This window comes from Serinus canaria, chromosome 5, assembly GCF_022539315.1.
Source record: "Serinus canaria isolate serCan28SL12 chromosome 5, serCan2020, whole genome shotgun sequence".
NCBI classification, from domain to species: Eukaryota; Metazoa; Chordata; class Aves; order Passeriformes; family Fringillidae; genus Serinus; species Serinus canaria.
Genome location: NC_066319.1, coordinates 27,810,366 through 27,829,590, shown reverse-complemented (window position 1 = coordinate 27,829,590; position 19,225 = coordinate 27,810,366). Strand labels below are relative to the sequence as shown.

Genomic DNA, 19,225 nt, shown 5'->3' with positions numbered 1-19,225 from the left:
AGAGGAATAAAATGTTACCTCCAGTTACCAGCTTTTGGAATATGTAGAGTATTTATATTTTGGTAATGAACTTCCTTGAAATAAACAGGATAGTAGTGATTCTGTCCAAGGGAGAATACTCATAACTCTGTTCCAAAGCACTAGCAATATCATAAGGAATTGCCTGTATTCCAAGACACTTGGCATGTCTTACTCAAGCAAGAGTATTTTTAGTTGCTTCATTAGAAAATCATGAAAGACAGATGATATACACAGGTAAGTTACCATACTTGTGTTTTTTCTTAGGCTTATGATCATCTTGGATGGGCTTTGAATATAAATTTATGTTACAGACTGTGCTTCTGGTGGAACATTTGATTTATTTCTAAAATTATCTTCTGAAGTTATCTTCTGCTGTTTAAAGGAAAATTCCATAAGATACAAAGATACTGACTGCTTTCAGCTGTCATTGAAATCCTGGTAGCTCCTAGCTTTGCTAAAGGACAGTGTGCAAGTAGACTGTGGAAGTTCAAATTTATTCTTAACTACTTTGCTACCAGTATCATAACCCCTGTTAATTTTTGACTCTGACTGTGGCTTTTTCTAGACATGGTTAGCTTTAAATTCCTTTTTTTTCTTTTTTTTTCTCTCCCTTTAAAACAGGAATCGTGAGATCCTTGAAAACGTATTAGCTGTCATCCTAGCTATTCTAGTTGCATTTCTGGGCTCTGTACTTCTTATAGAGGGCTTTTTCAAGGATATTTGGGTCTTCCAGTTTTGCCTGGTAATAGCCAGTTGCCAGTACTCACTGTTGAAGGTACTTTAATTTCTCTTTACTTTCTGCAAAGAATAGAAATAAATCCAATTGGGTGTTGCAGGTTAGTTAGGCCTTTAAGGAAAAATGTGCATGCTTATCATTTATAAAGTAATGAGTAAAATTGGACTCATGAGAAACTTGGTAGATGGTAATGCAAGGTCACATCACTAGAATGGTTCTGCATATGCTTGTTAAATAATCCTTTATTTATTGTTCTCATGCATTTTTTTGGTGCGTGAAGAGGAGCACATTCTTGCATGTTGAAAACCAACTACAAACTGAACTTGAAGCTTTATTGGTTTGGGTTTTAATTTTCTGTAGTGTCTACACCTCAGAGCATGCATAGGAGGCAATTATATCTAAACATATTTTTAATTACATAATTAATTTTTGTTAGACTGATAATGGTTTATTGTAATCTAAGAATGATTATGTTTTCATTTGACTATTAGGATGGAAATTAGATTTAAAATTAAAGTTCCTAATCCTGTTGAAAACCAGTAAAAATCCTGACAATAAGGGACTTGGGGTTTTTTGAAGATTTTTTTATAGACATCTACTCTTTAAGTAGATTTAATGGTTTACAATATTGTGCTGTTTAAAGGCTGCGATGTGGCTTGACAACGTAAAATTAATTGTAGATATTGTTAAAAGAACTTCAACCAAGAAGATGTGTGTAAGGATGTGAACACACTTATCTGTAGTTTGGGTAACTTTCCTCTCTTTATTTTGGTTTCAGAGCGTTCAGCCAGATTCTTCTTCCCCCCGACATGTAAGTCATGGGCATGTGCCGCTGTACTAACCCTGCAGATGCAGAACTCCCACAGAGAATTGATCAGTTTGGTGTGATTTTTCTGGCATTTCTCCTGTGTTCCTTCGTACAAGGCACAAAAGGCTTGTAGTTGTCTTAGTGTGTGAGAAGGGACCTGCCTTACTCTTTGTATTTAGCAAATCATGTCCTCCTGTTCTGAGCCTAGCTTTTGCTAGGGAGCCCTGTCATGATAAGCTTTTTGAAGAGTCTATTGTTCTAGCAATTATACTGAGAAGTATTCTTAATGTTGTAATTTCCTCTGCTGGTATGATCTGACACAGCTTTGATGTTCTGTTTTAGTCGTGTAGATCATGCAGTTGTCCTAGTGTGCACACTGCTTTATTTTTTCACTCTAATAAGCTGAGTTTGCAGTGCTCTAGTGAACGTTAACGTTTGAGCATGGAAATGTTAACGTTCTAGTATTGCACAATATGTTTATATTCTGTTGTGCATCTGCTAGATTGCCAAGACAAAATATTGCCTTTATGTTCTAGATAAGGTGTTTAAAAGCATTATTCCTCTGCAGCAAGTCATTAATTTTGTGTAAGAAGTTGTATTTTGATAAACACCAATAGAGATTGTGTCCCCCACATGCAACAGAAGCAGTATCTAAATAATAAACTTTAATCCCTTTTTCCTTAAAATTGATTTATTCTCAATTGCTTACAAAGCCTAGTCAGAGCTTCTCTAGCATTTAGTACTGCAAGCAACATAGCATAAAATATAGGTGAGACTAAGGGTATATATAGCTTAGTCTAACTTAATCTAACTGTGGTGTCTTTGTTGTACCAAAGCCCCAAAAAGCACAGACTGGTATCACTGCAAGGCAGTGCTTTAAGGATTTTATGAAGAAAACTTTAGGATACAGTGAAGTCACAGTATATTAGTTGATGACCAGTGATCAAATTTGATTCTGAAGGTATCTGAAGCAGAAGAGTAAAAGTTACTTTATCTACTAATACTGAAAAAATGTTGGTGTTTTTGTGTTTTTTTTTAAACAGGGTCACAATCGTATCATAGCCTATAGTAGGCCTGTATATTTCTGTTTGTGTTGTGGTCTGATTTGGCTGTTGGATTATGGCAGCAGACACATATCTACAACAAGGTTCAGGTTGTATGGAATGGCTTTCACCAACCCATTGCTGCTGCTGTCAGCCAGGGACTTAGTTATAGGTGAGTGGCTTTTTCATGGATTTGAATTGTTTGCTTTATGACAGTAGAACTTTAGGGGAACATTTTCCCCTTCTGTAGCTTTGCTGCAACAAATGGCAGAGAACTTGCTTATCTAACTTGGACCTGCGTGCACTACCCTATGCTAGGACCTAGCATAGGGTAGTGGACTCGGTAGTTAAACAAATGTTTTGCTTTGGACTCTTTCACACTCTCTGGAGGGGGTTGTGGCAAATGAGTAGGAGCTCTCTTAAGTCAGGTTATTTAGATTTAGCAATTGGGCAGAACAGTACAGACACAATTTTAAAAAACATTATATACAGGTTAAATCTTATGTAATGTGCTTCTTCTCAGAACAGGCCTATCAGCAATACCAAAAATACAATTTTTGAGCTGCATTTCCATTTTGAGGTAATCTCATTGTTTTCTGAGCAGCACAGTGCATTCAGAATACTGATAACATTTAACTCCATTACCCCACTAAACCTAATGCAAAAAAACAAAAAACAAAAAAAAAACAACGATCCTTTCTGCTGTTATGAAAATAATAACAGCCCTCTAGTCTCAAACAGAGCCCATAGAAAGGAGAGAGAGACATAAACATTTGAAGACCATCTTATCATGGGAACTTTGTGCATTGCTTTAATGGAGCAAAGTTATTTGGGTGATCTTCTATGGATCCCTGCTTCAGGTGGGGTAAGAAAATCTGTAAGAATTAATCTAAACTGAATGCAGTTGCTTTTTAGTTATATCAAAATACCTGTTCGTGAAAGACTTCAACAGTTAAATGTTACATCTGCGTGCCCCCAGACCATCTTCTGTCCAAGAAAAATGAAAACTTGGTCTCAGTGTAGTTTTTTAAAAATTTTAATTTATTAATAAGGATTACTGACTCAAGCATTTTGGGTATTTGGTTTTATTACTTGATTTTAGGAACATCCTATATTTTATGCCTCATACTGCTTCCCCCTTCAAGTTTCTCTGCTAATAACTCTGGATTTAAATGCCCAGAGGGAAAATGTCTAAGCTGCATATTTATGAACAGAAATTGTCCAGACATTTTCAAAGGTGCTTTTTGAACAAATTCTTTGGTTCCCTTCATGTACTGGCATACTTGATTCTGTATCAGTAATAAAAAAAGAAGATAGAAGATACTTGTGACTTATTCACTATACAAAACTAGCTTCATTTCTCTTGATAGTGCTCGGTCAGTTTTGGAAGTATTTTCTTCCCTTTTCTACCAAGTGGAGTCATTGCTATAACGTGTACCCATATCCCCATAAGATAATATATAAATATACATGTAAGTGGTGTGTCCTCCTGTGAAAGTGAGCTACTTTTTAAAAGCACTGAAGAGTTAGTCTTTACCAGTTTTAGAAGATATGGTGACATTTTCACCAGGCCATGTCCATCTTGGCGTTAGCTTTTAAGACTTCTTAGTTTAAGAGTTCTAAGTGGGTTTTGATCCTTATATTTTACTGTTCTTCTGGGGTGTCTTGCGGCAGTGTATGTGGTTTATATTTCTTATCAGTTCTTCCAGTTAAACAATCAGATTATTAGAACAGCTTATTCTATTTAAAAAAAAAAAAAACCAAAAACAAAACAACTCCCCCAACAATAAAAAACCCAAACCAAAACCCCAAAAAACGAACATGATAAAACACCAAACAAAAAAATCCTCACCCCACTAACCTGCACTGCACATCCCACCCCACCCCCCATGCGATACACTTGCCCTTGGAGCAGCTTTTAATGTTGCTGAAGCACTGTTTCACAATGCTTTGTGTGTACTGCAGACGGGGCTTGCTGCTAGCAAACATACTTTGGTAGGTAAAAATCTCAGCTGCCTTTTTTCGTGTTCCCAGGCAAAGCTACTGGAAAAAACATGTACAGGGCAAGGTGAACTTTGCATTTAGATAATGTAAATGTTGTCTCCTTGCCAACAGACACATGAGGATTAGCCTACATGCTTATTTTGTGTCCCACCTATTGCACTTGATCAGTTGCTCTACATCTACTCCACATTTATAATAATTATTTTATCTTTTCACCTAATTGGTCATTGTTAGAAAACAAGGATGTTACAGATTGTAAAAGCATCATAAATATTGGATAAAAGCATCATAAATATTGGATTTTTGTTGGACTAGTCTTGAAAAATTATGTATTCCCAGATCTGTGTAGTAATTTTGTTTCCAGTGGGCCCAAGGTAGTTTGACTTACAGACTTTTGGGAAACAACTTTTTAACCTGTCAGTGACAGAACACGTTATTTGCCCTCTATGTTGGCTTTCTTGAGTAATGATTTGAAATAAAGGTTTGACTTGAGAACTCTGATAAAGTATTTTCTTCAGGTATTGAAGAGCTGGTCTGTAGTCTTATATTTCCTTATTAGTGTCAGTAAAAATACAGGATTAAGTGTTTTTCCCCAGCTTGCAACATACATGGTTTGAATTATATTGTTATTTTGCATTGCTGCGGAGTAGGGAAAAAAATCAAATTCTCATTATCTATCTCATTATAGATATTTCTCATATGATGTCCTTCCGTGTCCAACCATTCTGTGCAATTAAAATTAGAAAATTAAATTTGAGATTTGTGGTGCTTTACAACATACTTTAAAGTCTGTTTCTTCGTTTGGTCACTGAAGCTACAAGTCAATAAGATGGTAGAAAATCCTCCCTAAACTGCCAGATTGTGTCTGCTAGGGTTATTTTTGTTATTTGATCCTTCTATCCTTCAGAACTTAGAACTTAAAACTTTTAATGTGCTGTTGCACGTGAATTAGATCTGAACTACTATATCTGAACATGTGTAGAAGATTATTTCTGCATCTTTTATTCTTTAGGATGGAAAGAAAATTATATATACAGGTGGAGACATAACCCTTATCTGTATTGAAATTAGATGGCATGCATTTATCTTTGTGTTCTGAAATCCTGTAATTTGCAGGTGTTTTCATGATTCATACAGTTGTCTGCTCTCATTAAAAAATCCAAAGAAACAGAAAACCCAGTCATTTAGATTAGAATGTTCAGAAGTGGTGTGGGAAAATGAGTAAAATTGTCAGATGCTATTAGTAGCAGAAAACCTGGAGGTGGGGTGCTTGTCCTCCCTTATGTCAGAGTGGCTGGTGTTAGGTTGCTCCTGCAACTCCAGACAGGCAGTTAGGCTTGGATAAGTCTCACTTACAATGAATGAAAATTTACAAGTCTAATCTGTAAACACTCCTGCCTGATCTTTGCTAAATAAAAATGGAAAGCCTGAATTGGCTTGTGTCCATGTCTACAGCATTTAAAAGGAAAGTACTATTGATTTGTATGATCTCTGTATTCAGTCAGTTCTGAGCCACTGAAGTAGGACTTTACATAATGTATATTTTCCTTAGAAATTTGTAATAGAAATACTTCAGTGATGTTGAGTTAAAATGGGGTGTGTGATACCGTAGAACTTAAACTGAAAAATATCTTACCATGCTGTTTTTTCATATTCACCACTTCTTTAACTTTTCTTTTTCTGTAGTGTTTACACTATGTTTCCCTATAGTATTCTTCATTGGTCTCCTGCCTCAGGTGAATACATTTGTGATGTATCTCTGTGAACAGCTGGACATTCATGTCTTTGGTGGCAATGGTGAGTGTTGTTTTTTCAGTGGCAAAAGTATGAGATGTGGAGCAGCCAAGATCAGTATGTTAGTTTAAAAATTTAGTGGTTACACTATTTTTATTCCTACCCTCTAAACATAGAATACTTTAATTGTGTTTTTAAAAAGCCTAAAAGTCTTCTGATTGATTATTGAGAAATAGAATTACTGTCCTAGTTAGTCTGTCACTTCTTCCTCAACTGGTTTATATTGCAGTTAACTATTCCCATGATAAAGCTGTTCAATAACTAAGGAGATTTAAAAAGCCATGTAAAATGCTCTTAGGAAAAATTACTTGTAGGAGAAAATACAAGTAGCTGCTTTGGTTTGAATTGCCTTTTTTTTCCAGGGGGGCTGATGCCTTAAACAAACAAAGTATTTTGTAGTCTAACTTCAGGCGGTAACAATGTTTTTTCTTTTCTTTTCATTTCTATGATATTCAGCTACCACAAGCCTGCTTGCAGCACTTTACAGTTTTATCTGTAGTATTGTGGCAGTAGCATTGTTGTATGGACTGTGCTATGGTGCCCTGAAGGTGAGAAAAACTTTATGCACAGTAAACAAGTTTTGGGGTTTGTTCTGTTTTCCTCTGTAATAAGTAATTAAAGTATGCAACTACTTAACTAGAAATATTAGTTTGATTTACTAGGGTTTTATTCTTGCTCAGCTGTGATGTCAATAGAGGAGATGCAATGCAGGAACAAAGCAGATTTTTTTGCTTTTAAAAGGTGTGTGATTTGTGCCTGCTCTGATGGGCTTTTTTTTTTTAATTGAGAACACATGACATTTACCATCATTTCCATTCTACATCAGTTCTTGAAACTATCATGCAAGTGACTTTTTTCTAGCAGAGTCTGCATGCAGTTGTATTTTATGAAATAATGTTTTCTAATTAATATTTATTGAAGAAGAAACCAAGAAATAGTTTGTAGTGTCAAAGTGAAGATATGTGCCTATCTGAAGGGGAGAGTTCAAGAGTTAGCTGGCCAAGGAATACACATGCACCCCCCATACCCACCATGTTTTTCTTGCTTGAAATGTTGTTTGAAAACAGTATGGTGTGTGGTGCTGGTTCTGTTTATTAATTTCATGTGTTTGTCAATAATCAGTCATGCTCAGTTTCAATGAATTGTAGCATGTGTGGATCCAACTCAGAGTTGGCTGGCTTTTCCACTTCATCACAGAGAGTAGAAAGTTCCTAGAGGGGTTACTCCCATGATACCCTCACCTGCAGGACATCATTATCTTTCTGTGAATTTGTGCACTTGTCTCATTAGTCTTTGGTAAACACATCCATCTAAGACAAACAAGCTTTAGCAAGGAATAACTCTTTCATCTTTGTAGATCCAGTGCAGATCAGGAGAACACAAATAAAACCACTGTTTAATCTGTATTCAGCACATTAGAAAAAATAAATCTTGAGTTGAATACATGTAATGTTCAAAATTAAGAAGTGACTAAATACAGCTGTTAATAGCCTGTGGTCTCAAGGAGTGCAGGAAATACTTCATAAGGGTTGTGAGAAGTAATGGCTGTTTAATGATTAAGATGGTGTAGACTTGAGGGATGTACACTCTGCTTGAGTTTCTGATCTATAGTTAGACATAGGTAAAAAATGAAACAATATTTTTGTACAAAAATCCCTGGGTTATGTTTGTGGAGTTGTAGTTAATTTTTCCATTCTCTGTGATATACATAGTTCTTGTACATCAGGTAAAGTGGTGTGTACTTTGTCTCCTTTTTATTAACATTCTGTTTCTGTCTCCAGGATTCCTGGGATGGGCAGCATATTCCAGTTCTCTTCTCCATATTTTGTGGTTTATTAGTGGCAATATCGTATCATCTCAGCAGACAAAGCAGTGACCCTTCTGTGCTTTTGTAAGTGGCTGAGTTTGTATCCCTTCCCCAGTGAAGAAGCAAGTTGTATGGATAAACTACAAATAGTGTTTGAACTTGTACTCACCAGCACTAATCAAAAATAGTATATTCTTGGGTCAATGGTTAGAAATTCTCACATTTTGCATCTTAGTTCCTTCTCTAACAATGACCTTTTTTGTGACTTCTGGCAAATCGCTTACATGCCAAAATTTTATTTAATTGCCTGCTGATATTTTCCACAATGTCAGTCAGCTGCCATCTTTCTGCTGTTGGGTTTGTTGGGAATAACATGTACCCTTTTTGTGTTTAAAGAGGTGCTCAAGGCACTGGTTTAAGCTGAATTCCACAGGGGGACTTCTTGAATACTTCCACTTCATTTGTTGTTGTATTCTTATATTGAATGTGTGCTCCAAGCACGTGTTCAAATAAATAGGCTAAATTATAAGGATATATTTTCGTGATGAGTATTCCCATATAGCATGCAGAAACAGATATTCATGTTATTCTGTGCTGGAGTAGAGATCTGATGCTGAGGGTGTTTGAGTCAGTTAATAATGATGCATGTAAAACAAAATAGTTCCAGTAGGAGAAACACCCCCCCAGAGTAGCCAATAAAAGCTCCCACGTATACCTAGGTGAGGCAGAACTTAAACTTGGATTTAAATGTAGCCATAATGTTGGTTGAATTTGATAAATATTGGCTTGGGGTAGATAGTGAAGGACCTCCTCTGTGAACAACAGAACTAATGATTTATGAGTGTTTACCCCACAGCAAATTTCTTATCTGTGGGTTGACCACTGAACCTTGTCCAATTACTCTTAGTTCAGTTGGTATGAGGTTCTTTTCCCTGGTTATTTGTTCTTTTGTTCTTTCCAAAAACTAAAGCCTGGATGGTCATGTTTGACTGTGACACAGTTAAGCATTGTAATACATTGCAACATATAATTTACTTTGAGGATCTAGGGCTCATTCTGTAGTGATCTTCCTGTCCATAAAATGAAAAGTATTTCTGCACTATGTAGGCTGTTGTAAGAAAAATCACACTGAGAGGTTGTGAGACAGCTTGTTAAGACTAGTAACATTGCACATGGGCTTCTGAAAGCTTAGGTGTAAGGTTTTGGAGCTTCAGTAGCAGCAAGGCCTGCTAAGAATTTAGAAGTTTGGTCAGTGAGGCTAATTCATAAATTAAACAGGCTAGAATAAGTTTCTTTTGTTGTTGCTGTTGAATTAAACCAAAGAATTCATGGTTTTTTAAATGGCATTGCCAAATAGACTACTTCCAAATTTTGCACATTTCTGTTCAGTTATTTATGAGTTTAAGTTTTGTTTCATGAATGCTAAATTTCACTTAAAATTCAGTTATTGTTCAGTTATTCCTATGTTGCTGCTAGAGAAACTGCAGTTTAAACATCTGGCTGCTGTTCTTTAATAGTCACTGTTCTGTACAACGGAGAAATAATTATGTTATAAAGTTGAAATATCTGTAAATTCGCTCAGCTATGTGAAAGCATTGATGTGCCAAAATTAATATTTTATGGTTAATTTCTAAGAGAACTTCTGACTTTGTTATTATTATAAAACCACATAGAACAATACATGCTTTTCAGTGGGATTTTTTTGTCTTTCTTTGAAGCTCTTTAGTGCAATCAAAATTTTTTCCTAATTCTGAAGACAAAAACCCTGAAGATCCTCTGTCTGAAGTAAAAGATCCTTTACCTGAGAAGCTTAGAAATTCTGTGGTAAGCAGGCTTTTTTATTATTTTTATAATTCCATTTAAGCATTTGCTTTGTGTTGGTTTATATAGCATCTTAGCAGATCTTGCTTAGATCACACTTGTCAGCTAGCATGATTCTAGTCAGAATGGAGATCACAGCATTTCCTTTCAATCTGCAGCTGAACTCATGTGCTCTATTTAGGAGGGTAATGCTGATATTGCAATTTTAAGTTATTTAAAAGCAGAGAGAGTTGGAATTCCCTAGTGTGGATTCAGTGAAGTATTACTGAATCTTCTTTTATCTCATGGATAATAATAGATGATGCTTGCTTTTGTGTAGAAGTTAGTGGGAAAGAGTTAATGGTGGCAAAACTATATTAACTCAGTGTTTCTAATAATTGTGAGGAAGAGCTTTGTGCTTGCTGTTCCAGAAGGGGAAATAAAAAATTGAAAGTAATTGGGGTCTTTTTGTGGTTTGTGTGGATGGCCTAAGTTGTTTTGTTTACTTTCTTTGGAAGCAGATGTAACCTTTCCGTTTACTTAAACACTACTTTGAATTTTTAGTAAAAAAGCACTCTAAATATTTATGGAAGTAGTAATATTTAAACATTATTCATTTTGACACGATGTAGCAATAAGAGACTTAAGAAGCTTAGTATGTTTAATTTGTACAAAAGAAGGTTGAATATTAATTTAGCTTTGTGTAGGGCTCAGCTTTAGGCTGAACTGTATAGCTGGGTTTTTCATAATACAGCAGTTAGAAGCATGATGAGGTGCAGTGTGTGGAAACTGCAGATAAATATTTAGAGCAGAGAAACTGCAGTTCTTTTAAGATTTAGCAGGAAAGAGTTACCGTAGGAGCTGCAAGTTCCTCTTTAGCTCTCAAACTGTGGTGTTAGTCCCCAAAGGGGCAGAGGAGCTGAGGATTTTGATAGTCTTACTGTGGTTTTTAAAATCAGGACAACTGATTAAAAAAAAGTAAATTGTAGCCCAAGAAGTTAAGGCTTTGCAGCAATAATTGCTGTGTGTAATTATTTGGCCAATTTTGGAGTAGATAATCCTTTAGTGATTTTCTGGGCTGTAAATATTAATGCTGTTTTTACAGATGGGAACGAGTCTACACTTGAGGCTTCGAGTTGCAGCTGCCCTAAGTACGCATTGCCCCCTTGTGGCTGAGTGTGGCATTACTGGTCTTGAGGCAGGGCCTGTTATCAGTGGCTTGTTTTCATTGTTTGGGAGTAATGGAAAATTCACACTCGTTCTTCGGTGTCATTCCAAAGCTATCCTGTACCCTTGTGCAAAGAAGGCAGAAAAGGGTTAAAGAGCTGTTTGTTTCACCTGGTTGATAACTCTGCCTTGGCAGCACTCTTCCAGGGCTCTTAATTGCCCTGTAGTTTAAGCACTTCTTAGATCATAAAGGGGAAATTTGATTGTCCTTCCAGTGCTTTCATCAGGGGACCCTTACATCACCTCACAGTCCAGGATTAGAGAATATATTTGATATATTGATTTGTCCTGCCCCACTTTGAGTCTTTCCCTTTCACTTAGCTGAACTGATGGTCTTAGCTGTAAGGTTTGTCTTGTGAAATTTCAGATAACTTCAGTGGAAGTAGCTAACACCTGCATAATTAAAAAAATCTTTAGTCAGTTTCAGTGTTACTACATTTGTATATCAGTGAGCCATGGAAAGGTTGCACTCTGTCTGGATGTTTTCCAACTTTAATGATTCTAAGAGGTCAGTCAAAACTGGTGTTTTGTAAAATCATTTTATTTTGATTCCACAGAGTGAACGATTGCAGTCTGACCTGATAGTGTGTATAGTCATTGGTGTCCTCTATTTTGCAATTCATGTCAGTACAGTATTTACAGTTTTACAGGTAAGACATTACCTCTTGTCTTCAGTTTGCCCCCTCTGTATGCAAATACTGTGGAGTGATATAAAGTGTATTCTGGTAGTTCACTGAGTCTTCTGGCTAATTCTAGATGGTATTTAAACTTATGGCATGATAAGTACGTGACTGACTGAAGATCTTCACTTTGATGTGCTCAAAAGATCATCTTCCTGAGCTCTTTACTGGTTTCTTCCTATGTTTTAGATTTTTACTATAGGCTCTGACACAAAACACCCTCTTTTGAGTCATCGATCTCAAATAGTGTCAGAATTGTTTTGAAATAAGGAAAAATAAAACTTTACAACAACGTTTAAAATGTTTGGTACTTAAAGTATGAGGGGCTGAACCTGGACTCAGCAGTTCCGTGCTGGCATGGCTCTTTGTAGACTATAGTATAGGGCAGTACCCCTTTACTGGAATGATTATTTACACGACTTTAAAGAGCATTTGAGTTTCAGGTTTTTAACTTGTCAGTGTAGCTAGTGCTTTGGGTACTTCTAATGTGTGTATGTGGCTCTTGATGGTAATGGCATGGGACTAGATCCTGTGCTTCAATTTAAGTAAAGCCTTTGCCTCAAAAGCTGCAGTTACTGAGTTTCTTATTTTGGTATTCCTGTTATGGAACCATTGACTAGCTGATGAATAGCTTATGTAAGGCAAATGAAAATTTCTGGCATGTATTTTAGAATACATGCTGATTAAAGTAAGAAACTAATTTTAAAAAGCATATGCATTTAGGTAATTTCATGTCTTCATGGTGAAGTGTATTACTTAAGCACGTGTACTTCTGCTTTCTGAGGAAAATATCCCTTCTATTATTGTATGGCTGGATTTCAGCTCTTCACCTGAATGTTGGTTTCCCCCATGTTTGAGAGACTAGGCTGTATGCTCTTCACCAGTTGTATATTTCAATAGACTTGGGCTTGATGGAATTCACCAAGAGCTTATGACAAGATAATATAATCCTAGTTTTGCAATTATCTAGACTTAGGTAGAAATTTAGAGAAAATTTTAATGTGTAGAAAGCATTATTGTGAAATCCAACCAACATCCCTTGTTAATTTTACAGTATTTTGTGACTACTGTGGAAGGGATTGGTCTTGTGGGAGACTGCTTACCTTCTCAAGTGAATGTGAAACTAATGATTTGCTTATAACTCCTTTTATCTAGCAGACGGAAATGTAAATTGGGTTCAGCCTTTAGAGAATAATACCTCTATAAAATGCATGTGGGTCAGAAGCAATGGACTGTGAAAAAAGATTGATGTACTATTTTTACTTGAAAGTACATTTCAGCTCAGTGAAAATTTGTTAGATATGAAGGGTTTTTTTTCTCACAGGGTTTCTTGTTTTATCTTAAAATTGGTAGTACAGTTTCTCATGAAGAGATGCATTAGTATTGCAGGAGCATCTGCTCATATGCTGGAAAATACACTAGTGAAATAATACTTTGTGGTTTTTTATAAAACACATATCTTAATTTCTTCGATTCTTCTTTTTAGCCTATTTTAAGTTATGTTCTCTATGCATTGGTGGGTACGGTGGGCTTTGTGACCCATTATGTTCTGCCTCAACTCCGAAAGCAGCTTCCTTGGCATTGCTTTTCTCACCCGCTGCTGAAAACCAAGGAATACCATCAGTTTGAAGTCCGGAGTAAGTATTGTCTGTAACACTTCCTTGAACTTGCTGTAGCTGCTGACCAACTTGTGTTACCTATTGATATATTTAATCTCTTTACTCTTCTCACCACTGGAATTTCGTTACATCTGATCTATAAATGTATTTGTTTCTCAGTTCCTCATGCTTTGATTCCATGACATTTTATGTATCTCTTAACTGATGGTGATAATATGAGTGTTAACATTATCTCAGAGCAGTTCCATTAAAACATAGTCTTCAAAATCTTGAGTGGCAGAGTTTGTGCTTGTGATTGCCTCAATAATTTTTCATAAAGATCAAGTGTGTTCACTATGTATTTCCTCAACATAGCAAGTTTTCAGATGTTTTAGAGGATTTGCTGTGGCAAGTGCTGGTGGAGACTTCGTCCTGGCACTGATTTGGTTTTTAGTAGTATTGTTGACATGTTTAAGAACAGAAAATAATGCTGATATATGAAGACACCAAGGGACCACGTCTTACAACTTGATCTGCATAGATATATGCTTGCAGCTTGTGCTAAAGTATGTGTTCATGGAATCTTTCCCCAGAGATGCAAAAAAGATGAAGTTACACTGCTTATTAGTTTTCCAGAATGGATAAATATTGTGGTCGATTGTGGGAACTTCGCTGTTGGAATGTTTTTATTGTTAACAGCAGACTTTAGAAACTCCTGTCTAAACTTCCTTGGAAACAACTGAAACTATTTTGGTTTTTCTTTTCAAATAGTTGTCAAAACAAGAGAGCATTTTGCTGCTTTCAGGAGCAGAGAATTATCAGAATTGATTTGCAAACTTTCTACCTTTGTAGCAGCCATTCAGTGTGTCTTTTCATTGATGTCTAACTTGTGGGATTTTTTTCCCAGTGACTGCATGTAAAGATGGATAAATATGAATAGCAATTGTAGTATGATGTCAGGCTTTATCTGGAAGAAGTGAAAAGTGCAACTATATGCCTTAAGTCTTTAATCTTTAAAACTAGAAAAGCTACAGTTGGTGCCCTTTATGTATGCATCAATGTTTACCACAACTTTTGACATTATATCTTCTAGCCTATATTGTAGAACAATTTTTTTATCTTAATTTGCAGTAATTTGAAACACACCTTACAATTCTTGTAGAAGTTTAAAAGAAGTTGCTCAAGTGACAGACGTTTGTGTTGGCAGGTTACATAGGCTCTTTGGTATGGTAGAGTTGTAAATCAGGAGTCCTTCAGATTGAATAAGATTGAAAAATGTCCTTTTGTGTGAGATAAAAGGCATAATTTCAAACAGTTTCATCAATAGCAATGTTGAAATTATTGAAGAGGTGGAACCCAGTTTCATTCCTTCTGTGTACAGTAAGCAAGTAGCTTGCCAAATGTTCTGTTGCTGTGTGAACAGTGCTAAAACTCTACTGGGCTACTGACAGGAACTTCTCTTTATTTTGCTTAAATAAAACTACCAAAGTCCATTGTAAGAAAAGTTATTCCAAGTTGATTGAATGAAGAGTCTTTATTTTGTAACCAGATCCTTTTGATTTGACAGTGCCATCTGATTTCTTCTTCTTAATATATATTGACAGATGCTGCGCATGTTATGTGGTTTGAGAAACTTCACATTTGGCTCCTTTTTGTAGAGAAAAATGTTATCTATCCACTGATAGTCCTGAATGAGCTTAGTAGCAGCGCTAAGAATATTGCTAGTCCAAAGAAACTGGATACTGAGTAAGTAGAAAAGGCTATTAAGTCATTGAGTATGTCTGCTGTGGTGGGAAATTAAATAGTGTCTTCTAGCGTCAGTGGGAAGACAGAACATCTTAATGGTATTGTCTTAAGAGAAGGGCAAGGAATAAACAAAGCTTTTTATTTATTTGAAAGCCTGTATAAAACTGACTTTAACTGATTTGAGTATTACACTGTTAAACAGGGCACTCCTGCAAAGATAAATCATTCAACTCCTAGCATGTACTGTGAAGATGGCATGTTGTGGAATTACCTAGTACTGCGATAAGTTTGCTTGTTGAGCTACAGAGTCTATAATGTGATTATCCAGATGGCACGTTCAAGATAGTAGTAGTTAAGATAGTTCAAGATAGTAGTTGTTAAGATAGTTCAAGATAGTCTGGTAGTTCATCAGGTGTAAATTTCCGACTTGTTCTCTGAGTTGGTGTGCCAGCCTGCTGCCCCTCTGCCCCTTTCTTCTCTCATCAAGGAATTCCCCAGGCTTCCTAGCCCCTAAGTACAATCCATATCCAGATGGAATTGCACACTGCTTCTTAATTTGAGTCTTAGTTATAATCCCTTGAGCAGTGTATCTGACTGTCTCAGCAAATGATAGCTCAATAATAAGCCCTGCTTTTTTTTCTCCAAGAAACAGTAGCCAGGTGTCTTTTTTGGATTTGAAATTCTATTTATTTACAATAAAAGAGTATAAATATTGAAACTAAACAAAATACTTTGGGAGGCAAGTTGCTAGATTAATTTTATGGGATGATGTGTGGCTTTTTTGACTTTCTTAATTTTAATCCTTGCATCTAGTAAGTTCTTGCTTTGGGCTCATTATCACAGTCTCTATGAGACCTTTGGGAGGAATGTTGCCATTATGTTACTTTAGGTTCTTTTTTAAATAACCCTTTGATATGTCAGTTGCTATGTCTGAAAAAAATTGCTGTTCCCTCAGTAGAAATTAGAGCAGTATAGTCATGCAGGAAATTATAATCCAGTGTTCATTAACATCCTCTTGATGATTAATCAAGTATTTTTGCATTTTAGTATTCATAACCTAAATTAAAGACCAGGTTTCTCTTCAGACCATAAGGATATTTCATCTCCTATTTTTTTTTCTTTTTTAGTGGCATGCTTAGAAATAATCTTGAACATTGATTGGCTTGAGAGTACTGATGAAAATATTTAAAAAGTAACCTTTAAAAAAAAATAATCAGAAGTTGTCTTTAAAAAAACCACAAATCATTAACACCCTTTGCCCCCAATTCCAAAAGCAAACCCAAATGAAAGTTTGAAGAGATTTGATATTGCATGACAGCACAGCTTAAGTGGTCTTTAAACCCCTTTCAGATAAGAGGTAATAACTGTTTTGTGTGACTTCCTTACACAGGTTGGGTGCTTTAATGATCACAATAGCTGGCTTGAAGTTACTGCGTTCATCATTCAGTAGCCCAACGTGCCAGTATGTCACTGTTATTTTCACAGTGCTCTTCTTTACTTTTGATTACAAAAGTTTTACTGAGACCATGCTGCTAGATCTCTTCTTCATGTCCATACTCTTCAGCAAGGTAACTTTTAACTCTGTTTTTAGGTGTTTCAGTTCATCCAAAGGGGAAAACAGATGGATAGTCCTATCTGATAAGTAATCTTGCAGATTCTCAGTCTTTTGTACTGTAATAGATGTGCTGTAAGGCAGCTAAGACTTCTCTTTCCCAAAGCATTTCTGTTGGCTTGAGAAACCATATGTAAGTTTCTAAACATCTCCTGAGTTTGTACATAGAACAATGAAGTGTGTCTTATGTTACTTGCTTTTATAATGACATCCTTTTTCGAAGTCTCAAAGCTTCTGGTAGATCAGTAGATCACTCTAGGATGACCAGTAAATTCCTCAGGATGCAAGGCATGTTGATTGTTAGTGAAAATACTGAATTGTTTTTCTCTTTTTTTTCCCCTTTAGCTTTGGGAACTCTTTTATAAATTGCGATTTGTATATACCTACATTGCTCCCTGGCAGATCACATGGGGATCTGCCTTCCATGCTTTTGCCCAGCCCTTTGCTGTGCCACGTATCCTTTGAAAATGCAAGCCTTCTTCTGAAGTCATGTTTTTATAACTTCTGAGTACTGCATTGTAATGGATTCTGTGTTATGGGGTAAAACTGCTGAAGGAGCAGGTTTGTCTAGTGAGTATTTACAAAGAAGCTGTGCACACTTTCTGCCTTGTTACAGTGCTATGAATTATATGGTAATGGTAGCAATAGCATCCTGATGTAAAAAAAACATGGACCAGAACTAATTCTGAAAATCACATGATTTTTCTTTTGATAGTCATTCCCTTTTACAGGAGTCACTCATTAAGGTTTTAGTCCTTGAGTTTTGCATTTTAAACTTTTGTAGGCTGGTTTGAATGGAGTGTTGAGTTAGTATTTTCAAGTGAATTTCTGGGAATGGCTGTCATGTCTAGTGCCAGATTTCCATCTATTTCTGTTTTTAAAAATAAAAAAGAATCCCCTTAATGCTGAAAATCCTACAAACATCTTTGCTGCATAGAAATTCATAGAGATCTTGTTTTGCTCTTCATTAGTGTTGCTGTCTGTATTGAGCACCATCACAGAAGCTAAAAAAAAATAGTTGTTGCTTTGCTTTCCTTAACTCTCTTATCCTACAGATTCTGCCATGTTGTTTGTCCAAGCAGTTGTGTCAGCTTTCTTCTCTACTCCACTGAATCCTTTTCTGGGAAGTGCAATATTCATCACTTCATATGCCAGGCCTGTCAAATTCTGGGAAAGAGACTACAAGTAGGTGAAACAATAAAGTTTTAAATAACTAGTTTTTAATAGACTAGATATGTCTGAAATGTTGGTTTGGGGCATTTGTTCGGTCGGTTTTTTTAACTTGTGAATTTCTGTTATTGTTTTCCCCCAGAGAAAACTAGTCTAAAGCACTGAAAGTTTTCACTGAACTTGTTTCTGAAATACTGTAGAAGCGTTTCTTACACTAGGATCGTTTGCTTCAGCTGCTTAAGTAATTTCTACGTAGTGATAGGCCATCCTGGTGGCTTTAAACATTAAATTTATGGTATTGTGAGGTGCTATTTTAATCAAAAAGTGAGTTTATGTATAAAAAGGTTTTGGGGACTGGTTCATAGGTGTATTTTACTGTGTTCGTTATTGTTCTGCTCACAGCAAAACTGGCTGAACTTAATACAAAAATATTTCAAAGTAATTGGTTTTCTTGTTCAAGGTGGGATCAGTACTAAAAGAATCTTCATGTCAGAATGTTTCTTTTTGTTTTATTTCTCCTAAGCTGTCTATTGCTGATAGTGTATCAGACCAATAAAATATTATATAAACAGCACAGGGCAAGTTGAATGGATATTTCTGGTATTTCTTATTTCCCTTCTAGCATTAGAACAGTTTAAATGCAATGTTCCAAATCTTAGATTAAAGCATTGTAGTTGTAATTTCAGATAATGAAAGAACTGTCTAAAAATTAATCTTTCACTAAAGTCTACTGAAGTGTTAGCTGGTACCTAAGAAAAATGTATGCCCTGTGATCTAACATGCAAGGTTATTCTATGGATATTTACTGTGGACTAACTTTATTAGGCATTATAATGCTATCATACACAAAAAATACTTTTGCATATGAGAAGAGCAGAAAATATGCATCTAAAATTATTTAAAAATAACTTTCTGAAACTTTCACTGGGAATATTGAACACTATATTATTAGTTTCTTTTCTGAGACATTCTTGCAGTAATGTATTTTGCATTAAACATGCTTTATTTTATTCTTTTCAGCACAAAACGTGTGGATCATTCAAATACTAGACTGGCTTCACAGTTGGATCGGAATCCAGGTAGCTGTCCTAGCTGGATTTTGATAGCTGGTTTGGAGGTTTTGGGGGGTTGGGTTTTTGGGGGGGTGGGGGGGAGACATTTGGGAAGTGGCTTGGTGGG

At 35.9% G+C, this 19,225-nt stretch overlaps 1 protein-coding gene across 9 annotated transcripts in view; it reads left to right on the top strand.

Moving 5' to 3' along the window:
* PCNX1 (pecanex 1) overlaps positions 1–19,225 on the top strand; it is an 89,102-nt gene that overhangs the window by 48,040 nt on the left and 21,837 nt on the right. For all 9 annotated transcript variants that reach the window (XM_050975906.1, XM_050975908.1, XM_050975905.1 and 6 more), the window contains 14 exons: positions 643–796; positions 1,536–1,568; positions 2,609–2,780; positions 6,299–6,409; positions 6,863–6,954; positions 8,188–8,297; positions 9,932–10,037; positions 11,798–11,890; positions 13,407–13,557; positions 15,123–15,264; positions 16,655–16,832; positions 17,222–17,330; positions 17,932–18,061; positions 19,067–19,125. In XM_050975906.1, coding sequence (XP_050831863.1) covers positions 643–796; positions 1,536–1,568; positions 2,609–2,780; positions 6,299–6,409; positions 6,863–6,954; positions 8,188–8,297; positions 9,932–10,037; positions 11,798–11,890; positions 13,407–13,557; positions 15,123–15,264; positions 16,655–16,832; positions 17,222–17,330; positions 17,932–18,061; positions 19,067–19,125 — 1,640 coding nt within the window. The remainder of the gene's footprint in view (positions 1–642; positions 797–1,535; positions 1,569–2,608; positions 2,781–6,298; positions 6,410–6,862; positions 6,955–8,187; positions 8,298–9,931; positions 10,038–11,797; positions 11,891–13,406; positions 13,558–15,122; positions 15,265–16,654; positions 16,833–17,221; positions 17,331–17,931; positions 18,062–19,066; positions 19,126–19,225) is intronic.